Genomic DNA, 23,845 nt, shown 5'->3' on the forward strand with positions numbered 1-23,845 from the left:
GACAATCATTAGGAGGATCTATTATTATCTAAAAGTACAGTGGTTTGGGTATGTCACTGTGAATGAATGTGGGGATGGGGGGGTGTCTTTCTTTGATACAGAGTATTTAAACTCAGAGTCTATAACTGGTTGAACAGTCACTTACCTCAAAATCTTCTGAGAAGCCATGCTGGTTATTACAGTAGAGTTCAGAGATGTGTTTGATAAACTGCTTGACTGGAATGGCATCCATGTCGTCTGTGGAGAGGAGATGAGATGAAGTTAGAGATAGAACAGCCGGCAATGAGCAGCAATAAAATTAAATCTCCAGACTGCTTCGGTTGAGCTGCTCAGCGGCCATCAGCAGAACTGTCTGTGCTGGGCAGTTATGTTAAATGTGAAAGTGTGTGTGATTGGGTGAGCTTTTAGAAAGGTGTTGCAGATGAGCAACTTGCACTATTAAAATAAAGGTAAAATAATTACATGTCTTAACGTCCTCAACTGGTATGTGTTAGACTTTTGTATTGAGCTGCTGAGGGCGGACACGTAGAAACGGATGAAACAGATAAAGAACATATACAAATCTGTGACTGGTCATTTTTTTTGTCCGACTGGGATATGAAAATGGAGGCATGGCCTATTCGGAAAAAAAAAGACAAGTGGATTAAACTCTGTGAACAAGGCAACACGAAGCCGGAGAAGTGTAAAATCCTTGCAGCTGCTGTTTTCATTTGCCAGCAAAAGAAACGAAAACAATCTCAGCTGTGGGTACACGAGGAATAAGAGAAAAATGAGTTGCTCCTCCATTATGGAAAATAGTTAGCTGAGCTCCACCTTTAGTCTCAGAGTCTCCGATTGTCTCAGTGGATAGTACGATGCATAATGGTCTGAAAAAAAGTTCCACTAGTTTCAACTTTGGATGCATGTAAAAAATACAGACCAACGTTGTGTAAAAAAGATGAATAGCTCGCTGTTCTCTCCATTATCCGTACCAGCCTATAGACAATTTGCTCATTCCAGTTTTGACTGATATAAAATCTCTGTCTGGCCGTCCCTTTAGAATAGTCTCAGCAGAGAAGCCTGAAAATGTGGATATTTCTGGACACAAAAAATAAAATGAAGAAACATTTTATAGCTGGTTGATTTGTTTTGACTATATCAGATAGACAGAATATTTTTGTTGAGGTAAAATGTTTTTGATTGTCGGTACTCTTGATGCTCTGCGATCATTAAATACTATTTTTTCAGATGTCTGTCTCCCAAATAACAGTTAGGAGAAATGGGACAGAAGTAAAGTAATTTTCATCTCTCTGTTTTTCAACATCTTCACAATAATGACACAATAATAATACAAAAAATACCCCCAGGGGTGCCCGAGAGGGGAGGGGGGGCACTCCAGTCGGACAGACAATGGCAACAGACCAAGGCAAAGAGCAAATGACAACGTGAGATCTCCAAGAGCTGATGGGGCTTAAAGATCCGACAATCAAAGATGAGGCGTCACATGGGGACAGGAGCAACACAACCCACAGGTGTCCAACCTGGTGAGACAAAGGAGGTGCCAGGCCAAGAGTCAACCCACAGTGCCCAAAACCTCCAAAATGTTTCAAATTCCTCCCTCCAACATCAAGTCTGAGAGAAGGCAGATCAAGTGGCCACCAGCTAACATGGCACTGTAGAACCAGTTTGACAGTGGACCACTACCTGAGCGCAACAGTGAAAGGAGGTAGTGACAGAAAACTTAAAGCCATGACAGCAATCATCGTGAGTACTGCAGCTGAATGGTTTTGAGAAGAGAAGAAAGGACCAAGTAGAGGCGAGGATCCACAACAACAGGCAGGAGATGAAGACCCTAAAGCACCAGTTGGCCTGGCTCAGTTGACATGCAACTTACGGAAGAAGGTCAGGGTGCTCTGTCAGCCAGAAGGGCACTAGAGGCACCACCGTGAAAGAGCCCAAAAGCATACTGCATTCATCGCCAACCCCTTCAAGTTCATCAAGCGGCTTGTTGGGCAGAAGCTGTGTGGCAAGCTTGCCTGTTCTCAGGAGGAGATAGATCACCACCTGAAGCTGGACTGGTCTGGCCTACCTGGGAAGTTTAAGGCATGGCTGTACCAGCATGGCATTCTTCCCAGGATCTTATGGCTGCTCCTCATCTACGAAGTGCCAATTTCAACAGTGGAGACCTTGGAGAGGAAGGTCAGTGTCACCCACTATGGACACAGCAACAAGTTTCAACTGCCACTCAACTCCTTGGAAGAGGACTTCAAGGTGAAGAGAGCCAGAGAAGTATTGCAGTACAGAGGGTCAAGCGATCTGAAGGTAGCCAAAGCTTGGATCGGGGTGAGGAGGGAAGAAGACCCTGTTCTGCAAGCAGAGTCGAGGCTGCGTCACAACAGGTTGGCGGGAGTGGTGACACAAGGCAGAGCTGGACTGGGATCCTTTTCAACTCCCCAAATCTACACCACCAAAGAGAAGGAAAAGCATCGCCTAGTCCAAGAGGAGATGAGAGCAGTACTTGAGGAGGAGAGATCCTGCAGGACAGTGGGAATGAGGAAACAGGGTGCCTGAATGAGATGGGAGAGTGCGATCAAGAGGAAGGTGACATAGGCTGAGCTGTGGAAAGCTGAGCCACACTGGATCAAGTTCCTCATCCAGGGGTTGAATGATGTGCTTCCCAGCCCATCAAACCTCCACGCATAGGGCACAGTGGAAACACCAGGGTGTCCCCACAGTTCTCCAAACGTGGAACCCTGGAGCACATCCTTAGCTGCTGCTCAAAGGCGCTGGGGGATAGACAGTACCGATGGAGGCCTGATCAGGTGTTGAAGGTCATAACTGAAGCCATTGGCACAGGAGTTGAGTGTGCCAAGCATGCCATCACCTTCATCAGAGCCGGGGAGCAGCCAAGGCCCTCTGCAAAAACATCTGCAGGCATCCTTTAAGATTTCAAGATTCAGTTTGTCATTTTCCATTATATACCTGCGTACATAAAATTTTTTTAAAAAAAATGAAATGTCGTTTCTCTCAGCCCACAGCAGTGCAACAGAAAAGGTAAAAATTTCTATCTAAGATTTCCCTAAAAACAACACCACTAAAAACATAAAAATAGAGAATAAAACAAAAAAAAGCACAGTTAACACAGTCCATTCAAGTGCAACACAGTCCATTAAAATGCAATTTCAGTTCAATGTTGACAGCTGGTGTCTGTCAATGAGTGACCAGCACTGATGGGGGGGGGGGCACAGTTTGTTAATGATCCTGACTGCTTGTGGGTAGAAGCTAGTATTTAGCATTCTTCTGGATTTAGCACAGATGCATCTGTACCTCTTCCCGGACGGCAGGAGGAAAAACAGGTTGCGAGAAGCAAGGTGGGGATCCTGGCCTCTTCAAGGGACTGGCAGCTGTTAGTGAACCTCAAGCAGCAACTGAAATTCCCCAACCTCATCATGACCACCACCTTGAGACCGGAAATCATTCTTCTGTCCAAGTCCACCAGACACAGTCCTAATAGTCCTCTGGGAAGACTGCTTGGAAGAGGCCTTTGAAAGGAAGCTCGCCAAGTACGAGGGACTTATCAGCGACTGTCGGCAAGCCGGTTGGAGAGCAAGGTGTCTTCCAATAGAGGTCGGATGCAGGGTATTTGGAGCCCGATCCCTGACCAGAGCCTTCAGTATTGTGGGCATCGAGAGAGTGAGGAATAGAAGAGCCAACCGTAACACCACCGAAGCAGCAGAAAGACTCAAGATGGCTGTGGCCCAAGAGAGGAGAGCTATGGGGGCTAAAGCAGCTAGCTAGGCATCTGCAGACAAGCTGGTCAGCCTCAGCATGGTCTACTGGAGGAGGGTTTATGATGTAGAAAGACTCGAAACACCCGATGATTCCAGGAACATCACTGAAGATGTGTCCAGAAGCATCAACAGATGCATTTGCACAGACACAAAATAGTTAATGTTTTCTCTTATAAATTTATTTCTGATTTTTCCCTTTTTCTCCCAATTTAGTGGCCAATCGGTCCCTATTTTAGTTCAAACACCCACCCTCGTACTGCATGCATTCGCCAACTGCATCTCTCCAGCCGGCAGTCTCGAAGGAGATGCCTTGCCACTTTCGTGACAAGGCGAATCCAGGCCGAACCACTGCTTTTTCCGACACCCAGAGACGCATTCATGTGACGAACACAAGCTGACTCCGCCCCCTTCCCGAAGACAGCACTGCCAATTATTGCTCCTTCATCGAGTCCGGCCATAGTCGGATCTGACGAGACCAGGGCGGGAACCCATAGTTTATGTTTTCTACAAATCTGAGCAGTTTCAGACTCTTGGCCAAGACACATAAAAGTTTGTTCAGGCTAAATAATTACACTGACTTACAACAAAAAGAGCCGTAAAAAATACTGAAAGATCAGTCACAAACAGTGGCTGTAAATGAAGAAGAATAAGCATGGAGACCGCATTTGTTTTCAGAAATGTTATGTCAAAATATAAGTGGTGGTGGGAGCAAATAAATCTCTCCTAGTGAGACAAATTAAGACAGCAGGGGGTGGTTTATCTGTTCACCATGAAGGAATCAGAAACACTTGTATAAAAACATATGCAAAGCAGTACACAGCCTTCGAAAATGCTGACAGTGGGGAGGCTTAACCCTACCCAGATGATTAGCGCTCTCTTAGAGGAAAGGACGTGAAAACAACAGACTGGAAGCAGAATAGCTAAAAGTCTCACATAGCTTGTTTCAGTTTGGTCCTCATAGAACATTAAGAATGTAATGAGCTTGTGCGCACACACACACACACACACACACACACACACACACACACACACACACACACGCACTGAGCTCTTTATCTATTTATGCATGCAAAAGTGACAAAATCATTTCAGAGAATGAAGCAGATGGGCAGTTGTTAAATTGAGAGGTCTGGAAATGTTAAATTGAGAGGTCTGGAAATGCCACACAGCCCCTTAAAAATCAATCCTTTCTAATTGGGGTGAATATTGCAGCTTTGGTATCTATAAAATTGCAAAGGGCACTGGAATGATAATCTGTGAAGTTGTGTGAGTGAGTGATTGATTGTGTGTGTGTGTGTGTGTGTGTGTGTGTGTGTGTGTGTGTGTGTGTGCTTATGCGTATCTGTGTATGTGTTCAGCGATGAATGCAGGGGTTTCTACTAATTGGCTGCAGTCTACAAGATTAAATCCGGCAGAAGGTCTCAAAGAGGATTACTTTTAGCTCTAGGTCTGGGCTTACGGAGACAATTAACACACCTAACATACAGCCATATGCTACATCAGTGTCCCAATGGAACGGACTCTGAAATGAAAACTCAAAATTGGGCTTTTGGACCTCAGGAAGAATGTCTTCATCCCCCAAATAAGGACATACGCATTACTGGTTCGCCCCGATTGGATTACTTTCACCACCATGGGACCGTTAGTAGGTTAGGAAATGTGTGAAAACAGATTTAATTGTCTGACAAGCTCGCTAACCCTCTGACGTGAATTATTGGGTTACCATGCTAACACACTGCGAGTTTGACGTGAACAGGCTAGATTATGCCATGACATTTGGCGAGGGCTATATTACTGCCGTCAGACGAAAACATTTTATGAGGACAGTTGAAATTTCCACTGAAAAGTGGAAAACCGGCAAGATTTCTCAGACTGTATGTACACACAGCAGAGTGTGAAATGCACATCTCTCCTTTCTCGGCCCACTTTAGGCATCTGTCACACATGCTACTCAAGGAGGTGGGACTGCCTTTTTGCCTTTCAAACACCATTTGCAAGCAGTTTTCTGATACCAGGTTGATGACATTATCAACACAAACGAACAAGCAAACAAAATAAATAAATAAATAAATAAAAGTAAAAGGAAGCTAGCTCCACAAGGGAAAACCCAATATGTGGGTGTCTAGCGCCCTGTGTGGTGTGACCTGATGGTGAAAGCATTATTATGAAAGGGTAATGTGTCTTAACCGTGTTGTCTCAATTAGATAATAAAGAACCATCATTTGGAAAACCTTGTCCCCTACACAAAAAGGCATTGAACCGACCTTATTTCCAGAATTCCAAGCTTAATTTACCAAATGACAGATATAGTTAGAAAAAAACAGCCCAGTGCAAAAACCCTTTCCTCCAATGTCATTGAGAAAGCAAGACAGGCTCATGAGTGCCCCCCTTTTATGCCGTTTCTTTCGCCAATTTGGGCAAATCAATATTGATTTAGTATTGGCTTGCTCAAAATGGTCCATTATATTGGATTGCCAAAGATACCCTAGAACAACACAGTATAACAACACAGTATTACAGAGTTTGCCATTTTAGGGAAAATTGATATTGTCTTGGTCCATGATTGTGGACCCATTACAATGAACCCTGGCTGTGTCTTTACTTCATTTTAACTGATCTCAAATGGTTTGGATTAGAGTCTTGGATCTGAGGGCCAGTGCTAGACTGACTACAAGGAGGTTTTTGAGTTTCCTCGTGCCCCTGTAGAACTGAAACACCTGATCCAACTGCATTCAATCCACCTCGAGTAACTGACACGCTTGTCAAAGCCAGTGGATTTTTTTTTTTTGTGCACTTGCTAATTGGTGCCCAAATTTGTGTTAGTATGTGTGTGCATTCATGTTTAGGAGCCCACACACACACACAGTCAGAGCTGTGGCAGACCCTCCTCTGCTTCTACCTGATCCCTTTCCCACTGTCTCTCCTGCAGGACCCCCATGGAGGTTGTATGTGTGTGGGTGTGTGCGTCTCTCTCTCCTCATGTGTGTCTCCTGGTTTAGGCTTGGGGTGGTTCCTGTTATCCTGGGTTTCCAGCTGTGCCTCATCAGTCGTCAGTCCCCTTGTTATTCTACCTAGCTCCTAGTTAGTTTTTGTTGCTTGATTATTGGACGTTTGCTTCTTACCTCTCATGCACTCATTTTTCCAGACCAGGGAGTCTTCTCCTAGTTCTAGTTTTTTGTACCTTTTGAATTATCTAGTTGAGGTTGTCCAACCTTGGGGGGTCGTCCCGGGTCGTCCTCTGTGTGGAGTTTGCATGTTCTCCCCATGTCTGCGTGGGTGCTCCGGTTTCCTCCCACAGTCTCAAGACTTGTAGGTCAGCTGACTCGGCCATACTAAATTGTCCCTAGGTGTGAATGTGTGTGTGGGCCCTGTGATGGACTGGTGGCCTGTCCAGGGTGTCTCCCCACCTGCTGCCCAATGACTGCTGGGATAGGCGCCAGCATCCCTGTGACCCTGAGCAGGATAAGATGGTTGGATAATGGATGGACAGATGGATGAATTATCTATTAAAGATCCTTTCCTTTTTGCATACCTGCCTCAGTGTATGCTTTTGGGTTCAACTAAACTAAAGCGCCACACATACACCCGGTGGCCTGGTTGTAGGTTATTATTGCTTGTCCTGGCTGTTTCTTCCCTGGTGCAACCAGAGAAGCTGAGTAGTCCAATATGTGTGCCTGGTGAACTTTTACCCCAGGGTAATAATAGTCCTGACCAATGACCTGCATGATAGATGACCACCGTGACCATGATAGATGACCACTGTGCAACAAGTCAGATTTACCCAAACTAGGTATGTGTGAGCAAAGCTGGCAAGGAGCGTTGCAGTTCTGGGAAAAACAAGGCACATCCTAAATCATAAAGCGTTGTATTCTTCACTTATCATTATTAACATATCTAAATTACTGTGTGGTGTAGGGTAATACATACAAAAGCACCTTATGCATACGACAAAAAAGAGCCATAAGGATAGTGTGCAATGTAGGAGTTCATGAACACACTAACAGGCTTTTTTTCAAAAGACACATGCTTTGAAATTCATGGATCTGGTGGAATTTAACACTAAATAAATAATGTACAAAGCAAGAAATAATTTACTTCCTGGCAATATTCAAAAAACGTTCCTAGACGGGGGGGGGGGGGTTAAACGTAAGAGAAAATTTGAATTTGAAAAAATGTGTTTGTACCAATCTTAAGAGTATGTGCATTTCAATCTGTGGGGTGACTTTGTGGTGGAACAGTCAGAGTAAAAATATTAAACAGTTTTAGAGGATGTACAAATAAATACTTTTTTGAGAGGCCCAGGGATGAGGAAGGGGCCTTGTTTGTCTCAAGAAGGTGACGCACAGATGATGAGGATGTTGCTATTGTTTCTGGTTTTCTTTCTGTGAGTCTTGGGACATGCCCGATGGGCATCTGCATGTTGATTATAACGAGGATGAACATTGAGATAATTATTTAAGCTGTGTATGATAGACACTGGGGTGGATAGTTGACTAGTCATGATAAATATCATTTACATTGATTAAGCAGAGAAAGGGGGAGGTCCAGATAAACAGCCTCAGTTCTTCATGGCATGGACTCCACAAGATGTTGGAAACATTCCTGAGATGCTGGTCCATGTTGACATGATTGCATCGGGCACTTTCTGCAGATTTGTCAGCTGCACATCCATGCTGCGAATCTCCTGTTCTACCACATCATAAAGGTGTTCCACAGGATTTAGATCTGGTGACCACTGAAGAAGGCCACTGAAGAACATTGAACTTACCATCATGTTCATGAAACCAGTTTAAGATGACTTGTGCTTTGTGGTATGGTGTGTTATCATGCTGGCAGAAGCCATTAGAAGATGGGTGAATTGTGGTCATGAGGGGATGCACATGGTCAGCAACAATACTCAAATAGGCTGTGGCATTCAAGCGACGATTGATTGGTATTAACAGGCCCAAAGTGTGCCAAGCAAACATTCCCCACACCATCACACCACCGCCATTAGCCTGGACTGCGCAGGGAAGCAGGTTTGGTCCATGGTTTCATGCTGTTGGCGCCAAATTCTGACCCTACCATCTGTGTGCCTCAGCAGAAATTGAGATTCATCAGACCAGGCTACATTTTTCCAGTCTTCAACTGTCCAGTTTTGGTGAGCCTGTGCCCACCACAGCCTCAGCTTTCTGTTCTTGGCTGACAGAAGTGGAACCTGACATGGTCCTCCGCTGTTGTGGCCCATCTGCCTCAAGGTTTGACGTGTTGTGCATTCTGAGATACTTTTCTGCTCACTGCAGTTATACAGAGTGGTTATCTGAGTTACGGTAGCCTTTCTGTCAGCTCGAACCAGTCTGGCCATTCTCCATTGACCTGTCTTATCAAGAAAGCAGAACGGCCTCTTACTGGATTTTTTTCCCCACACCATTCTGAGGAAACTCTAGAGACTGTTGTACATGAAAATCCCAGGAGATCAGCAGTTACAGCAATACTCAGACCAGGCCGTCTGGCACCAACAATCATGCCATGGTCGAAATCACTGAGATCAAATATTTTTCGCCGTTCTGATGGTTGATTTGAACATTAACAGAAGCTCCTAATCCATATCAGCATGATTTTATGCACTGCACTGCTGCCACACGACTGGCTGATTAGACAATTGCATGAATATGTAGGTGTACAGGTGTTCTTAATAAAGTGCTCAGTGAGTATATATAACTGTCCACAATAAACTAATACCCTATCAACCCTCACACAAAGCAGGCTTTGCATCTGCCCTTTCAGTCCTTTTCCAGACCAGGGTCTATACCTAACTTTACTGACCTTTAACCTCACAGGGCTCCACATTCCCTGTCTTTGTTTTTGCTGGTAGCTAGTGCTGGGCAATATGGAAAATATTATGACTGTCATCATAGCAAATTTTACACGATCAATATACCACGAAATCGGTTTACATGAGCGAAAACACCATATTTAAGGATCCAACAGAGGTTCATCACAGCAAACAGATTGATAATGTGAGGTATACTATCAAACCAAAACTCATTTTCAAATAATACCCCCTTAATTATTTCAGATTTGATTTTGTTAGAAATCTTAGGTAATAGTACACATCCTTACTTTAGACAGCAAAATTATGTATCACCGTATAAAAATATCCAATGTTCAGCCAATTACAATACAGCAGGACAATAAATGACAATATTGAATCAGTGCCCAGCTCCACTGCTGCCTTGTTTCTCTTGCTCGTAAAGCACTCTGTAAAATTTGATTTCAAAAAGTATGATTAGAAAATATGGTAATACTTCTTCTCCTTATCTTTATTTTGTTGCTGTGACAAAGGAAGAAGGGAGATCTGTAGGGAGAAAGGCATGGACTAAGGACAGGATAACAGTAAAAAGGTTTAAAGATTGAAAGAATTGCCTTGCGGAGAGGAGGAGGAAGGTAAGATCAATGTTCTTCCCTGTGTTTTCTTTGCTTTTTCTTTAACTACGGAGGGTTTGCTGATCATGTTGAGACTTCTCAGACTTCCATTATTGACTACTGATAAGCTCAGTTAAGCAATTTGGAGTTAGATAGATATCAACGGAGTGGAGAGCACTACTTATCTACTCTCCATGCCAAAACATAATTTCTGTACAGCTCTTCAGAGCTGGCTAAACGATTTTAACCCGTTAAGATGCCCTTTGATTTTTATTTTATTTATTTAATTTTGATTTTGAGATACTTCAGTCATCCCCGTACGGAAATTACGCTCTGCATTTAACCCATCCTTGCTGTGTAGCTAGGAGCAGTGGGCAGCTGCCGTGCAGCGCCCGGGGACCAACTCCAGTTCGTCTTGCCATTGCCTTGCTCAGGGGCACAGACAGGAGTATTAACCCTAACTTGCATGTCTTTTTTGGATGGTGGGAGGAAACCGGAGCACCGGGAGAAAACCCACCACAGACACGGGGAGAACATGCAAACCCCACACAGAGGGTGACCTGGGATGACCCCCAAGGTTGGACAACCCCGGGGTTCGAACCCAGGACCTTCTCGCTGTGAGGCGACCGCGCTAACCACTGTGCCACTGTGCTGCCAATTTTGAGCCCAAGGCCAACAATGATGCACCCAAATTGAAATGGCTTTAGTCCTTGAACACTTTTACACTTTTCAATATATGAATAATCACATTCTCTGCAGAAAAGTAACCCTTTGTAGTTTGTTTCTAAATATTCAGATGCAACTCCAATATTACTGAAATGCAGCTGCGGAAGCTCAAAACACAGTGTAAATTGAATTTCATCTTTGCCCAAGACAGAACTCATTATTTGAGTAAAAATAAATTCGCTTGGCTTTGTCTCTTGATCCGATGACTCAGTGGACCTATTGCCATAAAAGTCTTACCAGCTGCCTCTTCAAATTTGACTATATTACAAAGAAAATGAGCATTTCACAATGTTTTTACTATGGATATGCCTTGTTGGAGCTCCAAAATGTCCATGATGTATGGGCCTTTTGGAGGGCGCAATACAACATAATTTTGTACCTTTCATCTAGATGGCCCCATAGGAGGCCAGTGCACGTGAGTCGTGCTTGTGACATTACTTCGGCAATCCCACTTCCCTCATCCTTAAATCATAGCCATTCCCAACTTGGAGTTTTTACTACCGTTAAGGCAGTCTGCCGCTCTACTTGAAGCTGAGTGACGTTGATAAGGAATTGTCCTTTGTGTACCATATGAGGGCACAACAGAGAAAGACAAAAAAAAGAAAGAAAGAAAGGACCCTTAACTTTCTAAGTCATACACCCAAAGCTACCGGCGACGCCGTCGTCGTAAGAAGCAGCAGTGAGATCCAGAAACTTCGAATGCAGAAAGTAAAGTGTAGAGCGGGATCAGAATTTACCTGGGATTGGGATGACGGGAATGCTCTCATTGGGCACCACTCTAGGTGAACTGCTGTCCTCCACGTAAAAATGAGCTGTCTGAAAACAGCGTCTAAATACAGGAGAGAGGGAGGGAGAGAGAGAGAGAGTCAGTCCCATATGTGTGTGCGTGCATAAATATACAGTTAGTCATAGCAGACCTGGTGTGTAATAATACTCAACCTCCTAAATTACACGTAGATATCACCAGGAGGAAGTCGGCGTTAGATTAAGGAGGACTTTGAACTCCTCACAGAGACTGACACAGACACGCACAAACACACACACACATTAACACGCCAGGCCTTCTGGTTTGGCAAAATAAAGGCTTAACCTGATCAATACTGAACAAAGGATTTTTCTGCAGTGATTTCTCTCCTTAAAAGGATTACGTACCGAAGGCAACAGATACACATATGTGTGTACACAAACACAACAACGGCTGCAAGAGCACATAGTGCATAGATTTGTGAAGCGTGCTATATGTCGAGTAAGCGAAGGTGTCACAAGACGGCATGCAGGTGCAGACATCAAGAGGCTTCCTGCTGTCGCCAGGTAGTCTGCATTTTTTTGACACCTCCCAAGTTTAACGCTTTACATCTAGCGTGTCTGAAATGGAAATCACTTGGCATTTCCAAACAAGCTGGAGCTCCAAATGCAGCAGATCATGAAAAAGGTGTCATATGTCTCAAAATGAAGTACCCAGAACACCTTTGCCACTAACACACATGCGCGCGCGCACACACACACAGAATAGGAAATGCAGATGTATGGTGGAGAAGTTGGTAAAAGACTAATGGCTTAGATTGCAATATTTGCGTGCACACGTGTAAGTATGTGCAGCTACACAATCCATTTTGGGTTTGTAGTGCAAGCTCTGAATGTGGCCCCTAGTTGGCCCAGCAGCAAACTATTGTTCGGGGTGTATCCCTCGAGCAAGAGCCCGCGTTTAACTATTTGTAGATAGGTAATCATGGAAATCCTATTACAGTCACAGTACAGTTTTATATGTTAAAATCAGAAACGCACAATGCCTGTGATCTGCTGTGATGACTTCTGTCAGGCACTGTGAGGTGTGGGTATCTATGGCACATGCCCGCATTATGTTACTTGTACTTACGTCATTCCAATACTCTAAAAACATGTACGCCTTAAGTTGTCTGGTATCCGAACTGTAATGAGCAGTACAGGATGACCACCTCATCTTAGTGCTGTCAGTAACAAAAGGAATAATACTGGAAGCTTCTAGAACATGAACATTGACTATCCAACTTTTTAATGAGCGACATCTGGGCGGTTATCCTATGTGAATGTTTTGGCCCAAGTGTACAGATGGAGTATTCTGCTTGATTTCACTTATAAGGCCTTTTAAATAGACTTTTTTTCTGCTTTAGGTTGGTTTACACTTTGCTTCTTTCTTCCTTTTTGCTTTACATTAGATTTTTTTTTTAAAATTATTTACATTTATATTTTCATAATATATATATAATATATATTTTATATATAATTTATATATCACATATAAAACATAATATATAATTTATAATATTATTATAAACATTTATATTTTAAAATTTACATTTATATTTTTACAATATAGATATAAATTTTATATATTATAAATATAATTTATATATAATATATAAAACATATAATTTATAATATTAATATTATAAAAAGGTATAATATATTTAAAAATCCTTTCTAATGTAAATAACCGAGTTGCATGTATGAAAGGTGCCATATATGTGTGTATAAAGTTTTTTATTCTAAATATTATTACTTGATATGTTGTTTATCTGATGCCACAAACATGATCAAACCTGTGTTCTGTGGAAGTTTTAGGGTATCATCACCCGAGTAACCTAAATAAATGTATTGATGACAATTTGTGTGTTAGCACAATCGCACCCTCTTTGTAGCATGTGTGCAGGTGCATTACATCTTACTGTAATTCCCAGTGACAATTAATTTACAATGAGAGTGTGTGTGTGTGTGTGTGTGTGTGTGTCCCGGCCCTACCTGTATTTGATGCAAAGGAGAGAGCAGAACGTGTTCATCCTAGTTAACTGGGAAAAGATAAGGAGCACAGAGGCCCAGGAGGTACCTGCATGCTGCTGCACAAACACACTGAGGTCCAGAGCGGAGCCACACCGAGGGAGGACAGAGGGGGGGGGGGAGGAGACATCTAAACAAGAAACAAGGGGGCTGTTCTCTCTCTCTTGCACTCACTCTTCTTCTCCCTGTCTATATCTGTTTTTAATCTCTCTCTCTTGCTCTCTCTCTCTCCGTATTTCCAACAGATAAACACTCTCACTGGTCATTCACAAGTCACTTCCTGGTGTGAGGTGAGGCAATGCAAGATCTCACTGGGGCAACACTGGACAAGTGGGCAGGCCTGCTGGTTTCTCTGGGGCCAATGGACATGTCGTGGGGGAGGGGTTAGTATGGGACACAGGGTTGTGATTTTGCCTCGCTTTACAATAGGATTAAATTACCCGGCACACCCCCAGCACCTGCCACCAGACCTCCTTATGTGCGAGTGTGTGTGTGCATGAGAGAGAGAGAGAGAGAGAGAGAGAGAGAGAGAGAGAGAGAGAGAGAGAGAGAGAGAGAGAGAGAGAGAGAGAGAGAGAGAGAGAGAGAGAGAGAGAGAGAGAGAGAGAGAGAGAGAGAGAGAGAGAGAGAGAGCGACAGAGACAGAGACAGAGAGACTATGTATGACTGTATAAATGTGGGTGGGTTTTTTTTACGAGCAACTATTTCAGCACATGTCCTCATATACACACACGCCCATCCACACTTGGTCGAGACAAACATATAAATACCACACAAACTTGGACACAGAGGTCAGGGGACACTTTTTTGGAAAGTCAAGCAGACGTGCCCAACAACTGTGAACTGGGACTAAAAGGAGTCAACAGTCCAGTTCAAACCATCCAACGTAATCCAGCCAAGCCTCGTCTAACAGGCTGAGTCGATTTCCTCTCATCACGTGGTTCCATCATGGTGTCCTTAGTGCGGGTGAGGGACGATAACAGAGGTCCGGTCCCTGACCTGAGGTTAGTCCTACTGACAGGCGCCCCTCAGTCCCTCTGGTGGTTAAAACTGAGCACTGCACTTGAGCAATTTAGTGGCACACAAATCCAATGGGGAAAGGTACCTTGAGAATGGCTGATCTGAATTCAGATTATATGGTTCGTATCTCAGACGAAAAGCCAAAATTATGGTAATGTTTATTTTTTATTAGAACTCTAAGAATTTGCCGTGAAAAGAGAAGTTTTCTATCACATAAATGTCGTAAATGGTATCATACCAGTCCACGAGGCTTGAGGAAACTAAATTTGAGAAAATTTGGGTGAAGTGGAAATTGTAGAGTCCCCCAAAACGTCCTTCTTTTGTTTAAAATTGTTTATGTAAATATGGTTGTTGTACTTTTTCATTTTTTTTCTTTTTTCCCAAATGGAAAAACACCCCATATTCTATTTTTGTGTTCTTTATATTTACTCTGTAAAATGCAGAAAAGATGGATCACTTTGTAAAAGTATCTACCGAAAGATGATTATGTAAAAATGCTGTTGATATGTGATTCAAACATTACAAAAGAAAAAGAAAATAAAAGTTTTCTCAATCTTTCATAAGTCGGAACTAGTGGTCATTACTGATGCTTTAAATCTAAGATGTTGAATCTAAATAAACCTTTAACAAACCTTGAAATAAAAGTAGAAATCATTTTAGGAGTGGTGTGCTAATCATCCTCGTGTCAAAACCGGTACAATCATGGATGTATTGATAAAGGTAAAGTGTTTATCTAACCCGATAAATGTCTTTGTGGACAAAGCCAGGAGAGACATTAAGTGTTCACGTCAATAAAACATTAAGCCATTTGTGTGAAACTCCCAAGAGTTGTTAAGAGCTCTCTGTCTGCTCTTTGTGTGTGTGTGTGTGTGTGTGTGTGTGTGTGTGTGTGTGTGTGTGTGTGTGTGTGCAGCCGTACATTAGTTTGTGTATGTGTGTTTTTTTGAGAGACAAATAATTTTTATTCATACAATGCATTGCTTTAAAATAACATATAACTTATTGCCGATGAGGTAATTCACTCATTTCTCGCGCAGGGCCTCTATAGTAAACAGCATTTTATGATTCATACTGTAAAGGGATTCGTTTTTATGAACACGAGTCAATATTCAGCAGCACAGGTTTGCGAGGGTTTACTGCCGCTGTGCAAGCAAGTGAAAACTATTTTGCAAGATTAAAATGTCTCCCTCAGCTTTTATCATTTGTAAGTTACGAATATTACTAAAAAATAAAACAAGTGAATACTGAAGATAACAAAGCTCTCACAACAATATATTTAGATAGCGGTAAATGAGCATTTCCGAGTTGTTTTGCACAGCATTAGTTGTGAAACAGTGTTAGCGTCCAAACACTAAAAGCATGAGCAGGTGGGACATTTTTTATTTCCTTCAATGTTTCTGCCTTTTTATTTAATCAGAGGGAAAATAAAGCACAATATAATAAAAGGGGGAGAATGGTCTGGCCTTTCATCCCCGGTGAGGCGCACTCATAGTTTCACAGACTTGACCGCACAGCCACTCATGGGCATTAATGTAATTTTGTTAAAATCAATCCACCTGCACCATTCATGTAAATGTAAATATTCAGTTCGGTTATCTGAATAACAGGCCTACTCGTGACAAATCTGACAGCAGTTAAATATTGTCATAATTTTCCTATATAAATGTAATGATTATTATTATTATTATTATTATTATTATTTCTTATTATTGTCTAATTACCTTGAACGTTTTCATCTCTTTCAGCCTCTGGTGCATTTTGCTTGGGAAGGAAATGCAAAGTCTGAACTAAAATTTAAACTCAGAATCAGAATCGTGTTTATTGGCCATGTAGGTTTGCACCTACATGGAATTTGACTTCGGTTTCGTGGCTCTCTCAGTGTACTCAACAAAGAATAACAACACTACAACATAACAATCTTCAGATATATACACAAGGATTGACTATATACAGGCGAAACTCACTTCAACGTACCCCAAGAAGGATCAGCCAGCAAGGCAAATGAATTCCTTCCATCAGACTGTGTTCTGTCTCTACCTTAGTTTTTAAACAATTCCCTGAATTGAGTATTTAATTAATGCGCTGTTGTTATTTGAATTCCTAAAAAGCCCTATTCACTGTACTTAGCACATAAAAACCCTTATGGACGTTAAGAATAGATTTTCCCCCTAGTTCGCCTCACTTGAGGCTTTGGGTAATATTGTTTGTTTTCATCTACATCATTTCATTGAGCTTTAATTAACACAGGGCAACAATGAACATCCACCCACGACATCACTCCGAGGACAGACTAAAACTGAATGGCTTCGAATGACTCACAACCCACCGTGAAACCAAGCAACGCTGTGCATGTGTTTAGGGAGACTGTTAATGTTTTCATCATTAAGGATGCAGAGTGGCAGCTAGGGATGCGTATCGGCTCGAATTTGGCAACATGATTTGTATCACAATACACGTGTCATTATTCAATATATTGCACAGTTATATGTGATGATACTATGAATATTTTGATGTATTGCAATATTTTGTTAAAAGTTTAGAAAAATGTCTGAAGGAAAACACGTCAACATCCATAAAATCAGAGTGGTTGTCCTGGTTCTGTTCTGTGCAACCCCGTCACAATACTGCACCTGCCACCTAGTGGTCAGAGATGTAACAACAACAAAGTAGTGGCGCTGTCACATCTCTCTGTGTGTACAGTGTGCAGTGTTTTGGAAAATACACTATATGGCCAAAGGTATGTGGACACCCCTTCTAATGAGTGGATTCGGTTATTTCAGCCACATCCATTGCTGGTAGACCCATAAAAATCAAGCATATAGCCAAGCCATGCAGTCTCTACAGACATACAATGGCAGTATAATGGGTCGTACTGAAGAGCTCAGTGACTTTCAACGTGGCTCTGTCGTAGGACGCCACCTTTCCAACAACTCAGTTGGCCAAATTCCTGCCCTGCTAGATCTGCAACTGTAAGTCAACTGTAAGTCTGTTGTTGTGAAGCGAAACGTCACGGAGCAACAACAGCTCAGCCGTGAAGCGGTAGGCCACACAAGCTCACAGAATGGGACCAGCGAGTGCTGAACCGAGTAGCGCGTAAAATTCATCTGTCCTTGGTTGCAACACTCACTACCAAGTTCCAAACTGCCTCTGGAAGCAATGTCGGCACAAGAACTGTTCGTCGGAAGCTGTTCTTCATGGTTTGGGCTGGGCCCCTTAGTTCCAGTGAAGCGAAATCTTAATGCTACAGCATACAATGTGCTTCTAGAGAACTGTGTGCCAACTTTTGGGCAACAGTTTGGGGAAGGCCTTTTTCTGTTTCAGCATGACATGCCCCCTTGCACAATGCGAGGTCAAAAAAGATATGGTTTGCCGAGGTTGGTGTAATAATAATAATAATAATAATAATAAATTTTATCTGTGGGCACCTTCCAGAGCACTCAAGTACACCTTACAGAACAGTTAAAAAACAAGCAGCACTGTATCAGACAGCATAAAATCAAAACAAAGCAGGGTAGACAATAAAAAGTTAATACAACAGATAAGTATAAAATCATCATCTGCACAGAACTCAATGAAGCATGGATCAGGCTGAATATGCTAGTTTGAAAAGGTACGTTTTGAGATGGGATTTGAAGGTTGCAAGAGAGTTAATGTTGCAACTGTCTTGTGGGAGACAGTTCCATAGGTGGGGGGCAGAATGACTGAAGGCTCTAGTCCCCATGGTAGTCAAGTGGGCCAATGGTGTAGTGAGTTGGAGAGCAGAAGAGGATCTGATACCCTTTTCCCACTGGCCAAAAAACCCACTAACATCCGCCTTTTTTTACATTGACCAAAGGTGGACATTAGCGGGTTTTTTGGCCGGTGGGAAAAGGGTATTGAGAGTGCAGGAGGGTGTGTGGATATGAAGGGAGTTCAGAAAGATGAAGGAGCTAGGTTATTAAGGGCCTCAAAGGTGAGAAGCAGGATCTTGAAGTCAATAGGGTATTTAACAGAGAGCCAAGGGAGTTGCTGAAGAACAGGATTGATATGATCTGTGGAAGGAGTTCTGGTAATGATACAGGCAGCTGAATTCTGGACCAACTGAAGTTTATGAAGACACTCGAGGGGAAGACCAAAGAGGATAGAATTGCAGTAGTCAATACGGGCTGTAACCAGGGTGTGAATGAGTATGGCGGTGCTGTTAGGTGTAAGTGATGGGTGAAGACTATTAATATTGCGTAGGTGGGAGTATGCAGACCGAGTAACAGTGTTGATGTGAGCTTCAAAACAACATGTGCTGTCCAAGATGCCACCCAGACACTTAATCTGTGGCGATGGAGGAACTATAGAATTGTCGATAGTTATGGTGGATGGTAGAACTTGACTGGCCTGCACAGAGCCCTGACCTCGGCCCCATCTAGCACCATTGGGATGAACTGGAATGCCAACTGTGAGCCAGGCCTTCTCTCCAACATCAGTGCCCAACCTCACTAACACTCCTGTGGCTGAATAGGAGCAATCCCTGCAGCCATTTTCCAAAACCTAGTGGAAATCCTTCGCAGAAGAGTGGAGGCTGTTATAGCAACAAAGGGGGGACTGACTCCAAATTACCTAACCATGATTTTAGAATGAGATGCTCAACAAGCACATATAGGTATGATGTTCAGGTATCCACATATTTTTGGCCATGTAGTGTAGCTACAATATTATGAACAACAGTATTGCGATACTAAAGTGTATTGGCATTTTCTTACGCCCCAGCTGGCTGCATCGTTGAACCCACCTCCAATAGACGAGCACAGCCAGCAGCAGGGTGAGGCAGAGGAAGGTTAGTGCTGACACCACAGCCAAGGGCACCAGCCACTCCATTCGTCCCAACCCCACCCCAGCTCCAGACCTCCCCTGGTGAGTCAGGTTGGTAGCCACACTCGGACGGTCTGAACGACAAGGATAGAAGGAGAGATTGGTGGTAGAATGGAGAAGAGAAGGAGGAGAGAGATATTAAAGTAAAATATGGTGGAAATGCGGTACATGAGGGGATGAGGTGGGGGGGGGGGATCTGAGCAGAGGAGGAAAAAGCAGATAAAATTAGCCCTCTGAAAAATAACATTTCTTTAGCAATGATTGATTTGGGGTCCCCCGATATTACTTTATCATTATGACTTTCAGAGTCTTCCATTCTGGAAAAGGTATACGTAGTACATGAAAGCTTAGCTTTGTGATCACGAGGAACATTGTTCATTTAAAGTACCACAAGATGTAACCAGGTTCTTTACATCTCTTTAAAAAGAAATTTTTCCTAAAATGACATACACTGTAGAATAATACATACAAAATAAAGGGCTGCAAGATACGGCATTGCTGCAAGCACTTAATGTCAAGATGGAGAATAAATTAAAACCGAACGGCCGTCCCCCAACAGAATATCCAATATTACTTCATACAAATACCAAAGCCAATGGGATTGAGGGCACCGCAACACATATTTGGCATCAAACAAATCAGAACGCATACAGATCACTTGTGTTTACAGGGTCAAATGTTGTCAGACTTCAAATTCATTTCCCAGCCAATGTTCTCCCCTGCCCTGAGCATCATCGTCTCCTTGTGCATCCATGCAGGATATTTCTGGATCTGCAGTTAGCCAGTTAGCTAGATGGTATGAAATGACATAAAGCTTTTGATAATTTCGCTGTCTTTTGATGAAACTTGGTTTTAGAGACAAGAAACGAGAGTATAGAATTAAAAAAAAAAGAACAAAATTGATGTGATTTAGGGTCATTTGTAAAAATGAATGAGCTGACAACAGAAACCATCCAGCTCTCCTACAACCACTATCCTAACCACCTACCCAGTGCAGCTGCCGCCGTCATGTTGGTGTTGCTGATGTTGGCCCCCATGACCTTCTTGTCTGCAGCTTGCCCGGACCTGAGTGCTACATGAGGGGCTAGCCACAGCTTAGGCCAGGCCCCCGCAGTGAAACACAGCTAGCTAGTGCCATCGCCGCCTTGGCCTTTCTCCCAACCATCCACAGACTTGCATGCTGACCGTATGCAGAGAGGAATCATGGTGCCTCTCTCGCTGCTGTTTCTCTTTTATCATTACGCCTTTCCCGAGAAAAATAACACATTGCCGGTGGTGGTGGCGCTTGGAAAAAGACACACACACACACACGCATGCACACACACACACCAGAGCGACTCACAGTGGGATATATACAAGCATCGAAACACTAACAGATACATAATGCAGGCACACACACACGTGCACGCACACACACAAACGTGCGTGACTGCTACATAACTATAAATGGAGCAGAGGGTTTTTTCCCCTGCAGCTGCGTCTCGCCTCAGAGCTCATCTCCTCTCACGATGTCTAAAAGTAGGCCAGCACTCAGATAACCACAAGGGGTGAGAGAGAGGGAGAAAGAGAGAGGGGGAGAGAGGAGGAAATGAGTAGAGGATGAACAAAAGGAAACCGGGTGGACCAAAGAAGAGGTAGAGAGAGAGAGAACATGGATTAAAGAAGAGAAGTAAACGTAATGGACATAGGATGGAGGCAGGAACAGGAACGAAGGGCAAGAGATGGGGAGGATCTGAAGAAATGACAGAATGAGGGAAAATAGAGCAGGATGTACCTTAATTTCATGGTCGGTTTTGCCAACTCTGATCTTAATAACCCTCACTTCCCACTTGACGGGAACCTGAATGCTTTCATCTTACAAGCACAAGGCATATCTCCACAAATTTAGCAGGTATTCGGGCATTCAACTGGGAACCTGGAAATGCATTCTCGGTTTAAGCGTATGTAGAATGATTCTTTTCCAAAGTTTCAAGCCACTGATAGCATCCCTTATTTGTATCAAAACAGCTAGCCCTGAGCAGCTGAATAAAGCTATCACTTTCACCAAGTTCTTCAAAGCAACCTCGGTTGTCTACCCCGGAGTCCCTCCATCTCACACCGTGAAGAAAATTGATAAATAAATTTCGACAAAAGAGATTGAGAGAGCCATTTGCGGAGAGACAGCATAAGATTACCTCCATTCATAACAATGTCTGGTTTTACTCCTGGAAGCAGCTGAGATTGAGTTGATGTCCTGTGGCATTTGGTTGGCTAATGTGGTGCCTCACAGACAGGCTTGGCCAGAGGTAAAGAGAAAAGCATTAAGCTTGCTCTCAGCACAAGGCTGGCGCTTGCAAAGTAGGTGAAAGCTCTCTGACATTTACTTCACTGGCAATTCGTCAACACTTGCCATATTTCTCTCACTCATTGGTTGTTTATGTGTGTGTGAGAGTTCATGCTCATGAGTGCCTGTCCCATGATTTCCACCCGTTCAGTCATATCAGCTGAGTGATCCGACACACATAACTACCACGGTTGTGCACACCAAATGGGTCTGACACCTTGCTCCATTCGTTTAACCGTGTCTTGTCTCGTAGGCCAAATGACCAAAATATTATGCAGATAACAGTGCACACTCCAAAGCTCCTTGCTGAGTTTACTTACACAGCTTAAATAAGTGTGCTGCTAACTGTCCGTTGCATCGCTTTGTGACTATAGACTTTGAATATTAAGAGTAGAATTTGATGCTAGAAAAAAATTGCAATTCGAACAAATGTAATTTATTCTAAGACAGAAGTGATACATGCATCATGTACCTGGGACCGGATTAAAAATGAGCAAATTTCTCTTTCTTTTTTTTGGTATTTTTCCCCCTTTTTGTTCCTAACTGTATCCGGCCAATTACCCCACTCTTCTGAGCCGTCCCGGTCACTGCTCCACCCCCTCTGCCGATCTAGGGAGGGCTGCAGACCACCACATGCCTCCTCTGATACATGTGGAGTCGTCAGCTGCTTCTTTTCACCTGACAGTGAGGAGTTTCGCCAGGGGGACATAGCATGTGGGAGGATCACACTATTCCCCCCAGTTCCCCCTCCTCCCGAACAGGTGCCCCGACCGACCAGAGGAGGTGTTAGTGCAGCAACCATGACACATACCCACATCTGGCTTCCTACCCGCAGACACGGCCGATTGTGTCTATAGGGACGCCTGACCGAGCCGGAGGTAACACGGGGATTCGAACCGGCGATCCCCATGTTGGTAGGCAACGGAATAGACCGTTACCCCACACGGACGCCTTGCAAATTTCTTATAAGTGTCTGAAAAGTCTGCAAGAATTTGCAAAGCATGCTGCAGAATATTTTCTTGTGACAGCAATGTCCTTCATCATATTTGACCTACACCTTGAAGTTACCAAGTACAGCATTTGATCACAGGCTTAGGGACACTGCATGCTTCAAACAAAGTGCTCTTAAATAACATCAGATAGCGCCAAAACTACTTGGGAGAACTGTGTCCAAAACGTTTTCCAATTCACTGAAACTGATATTCATTCCCAAGTCTATGCCCACTTTCCGCAGTGATTGGCCAGATGTGATTAAGTGTCAAAATCAAGCCGTCACCATGAACAGCTTCAAGGAAAAATTCTCTGAGAGTCTTCACCTTTATCTGTATTTGTTTGACTGTTTGCACAGCATTTACAAAAACTTCCCATTTATTATCCCACCCTTATACGGCGGGCAGCATCTTTACCCCACCTTTGACTTTAGCTGTTGAGAAAAGGTATAAATGATTTTGCTGTCTGATGTGGTCAGACAATGAGTCAAACTAGATCATCTGAAGTATGAAGAACACTATCACTGTAAATCTAAATTATGAAGCAGAGATTCAGGCAAATGATCTGAGATTTTAGGTGTCTAATAGTATCAAGGAGTCCCGATATATCCAGAAATACTAATATTTTTGGGACTTCCAGTATGCTCTAAGAGATAAGACGCATGCGGGAGCCTCTCTGTGAACCCACTTCAGATTTCACAATTTAATCTTCCAGTTTATTGTAAAGATACTTTCAGTCACATTAACCTCGCAAAAATGCCTAAAAAGATACAGATGTCGAACAATGTCCCTTACGTCACTGGCTTGCACCCCACTCCATCTCCTTCTAATCTAAATTATAGCCCTGTTGTGACTCAATCACTGCGAATATGGAAACAGTTTAAACGCCACTACGGATTTCAAGCAACTCCAATGCTCGCTCCCTGTAACAACAACCCAGTTTTTCCTCCTCCTCT

At 43.1% G+C, this 23,845-nt stretch overlaps 1 protein-coding gene across 1 annotated transcript in view; it reads right to left on the bottom strand.

Moving 5' to 3' along the window:
* The window catches only part of LOC130107348 (receptor-type tyrosine-protein phosphatase gamma-like), a 441,957-nt gene that overhangs the window by 23,944 nt on the left and 394,168 nt on the right, over window positions 1-23,845 (bottom strand). The window contains exons 13-15 of the mRNA XM_056273898.1: window positions 19,498-19,651; window positions 11,639-11,730; window positions 146-237 (exon numbers count right to left, since the gene is read on the bottom strand). Of these exons, the coding sequence (XP_056129873.1) occupies window positions 146-237; window positions 11,639-11,730; window positions 19,498-19,651 (338 nt within the window). The remainder of the gene's footprint in view (window positions 1-145; window positions 238-11,638; window positions 11,731-19,497; window positions 19,652-23,845) is intronic.

The sequence above is a fragment of the Lampris incognitus genome, chromosome 2 (genome assembly GCF_029633865.1).
Source record: "Lampris incognitus isolate fLamInc1 chromosome 2, fLamInc1.hap2, whole genome shotgun sequence".
Lineage (NCBI taxonomy): Eukaryota > Metazoa > Chordata > Actinopteri > Lampriformes > Lampridae > Lampris > Lampris incognitus.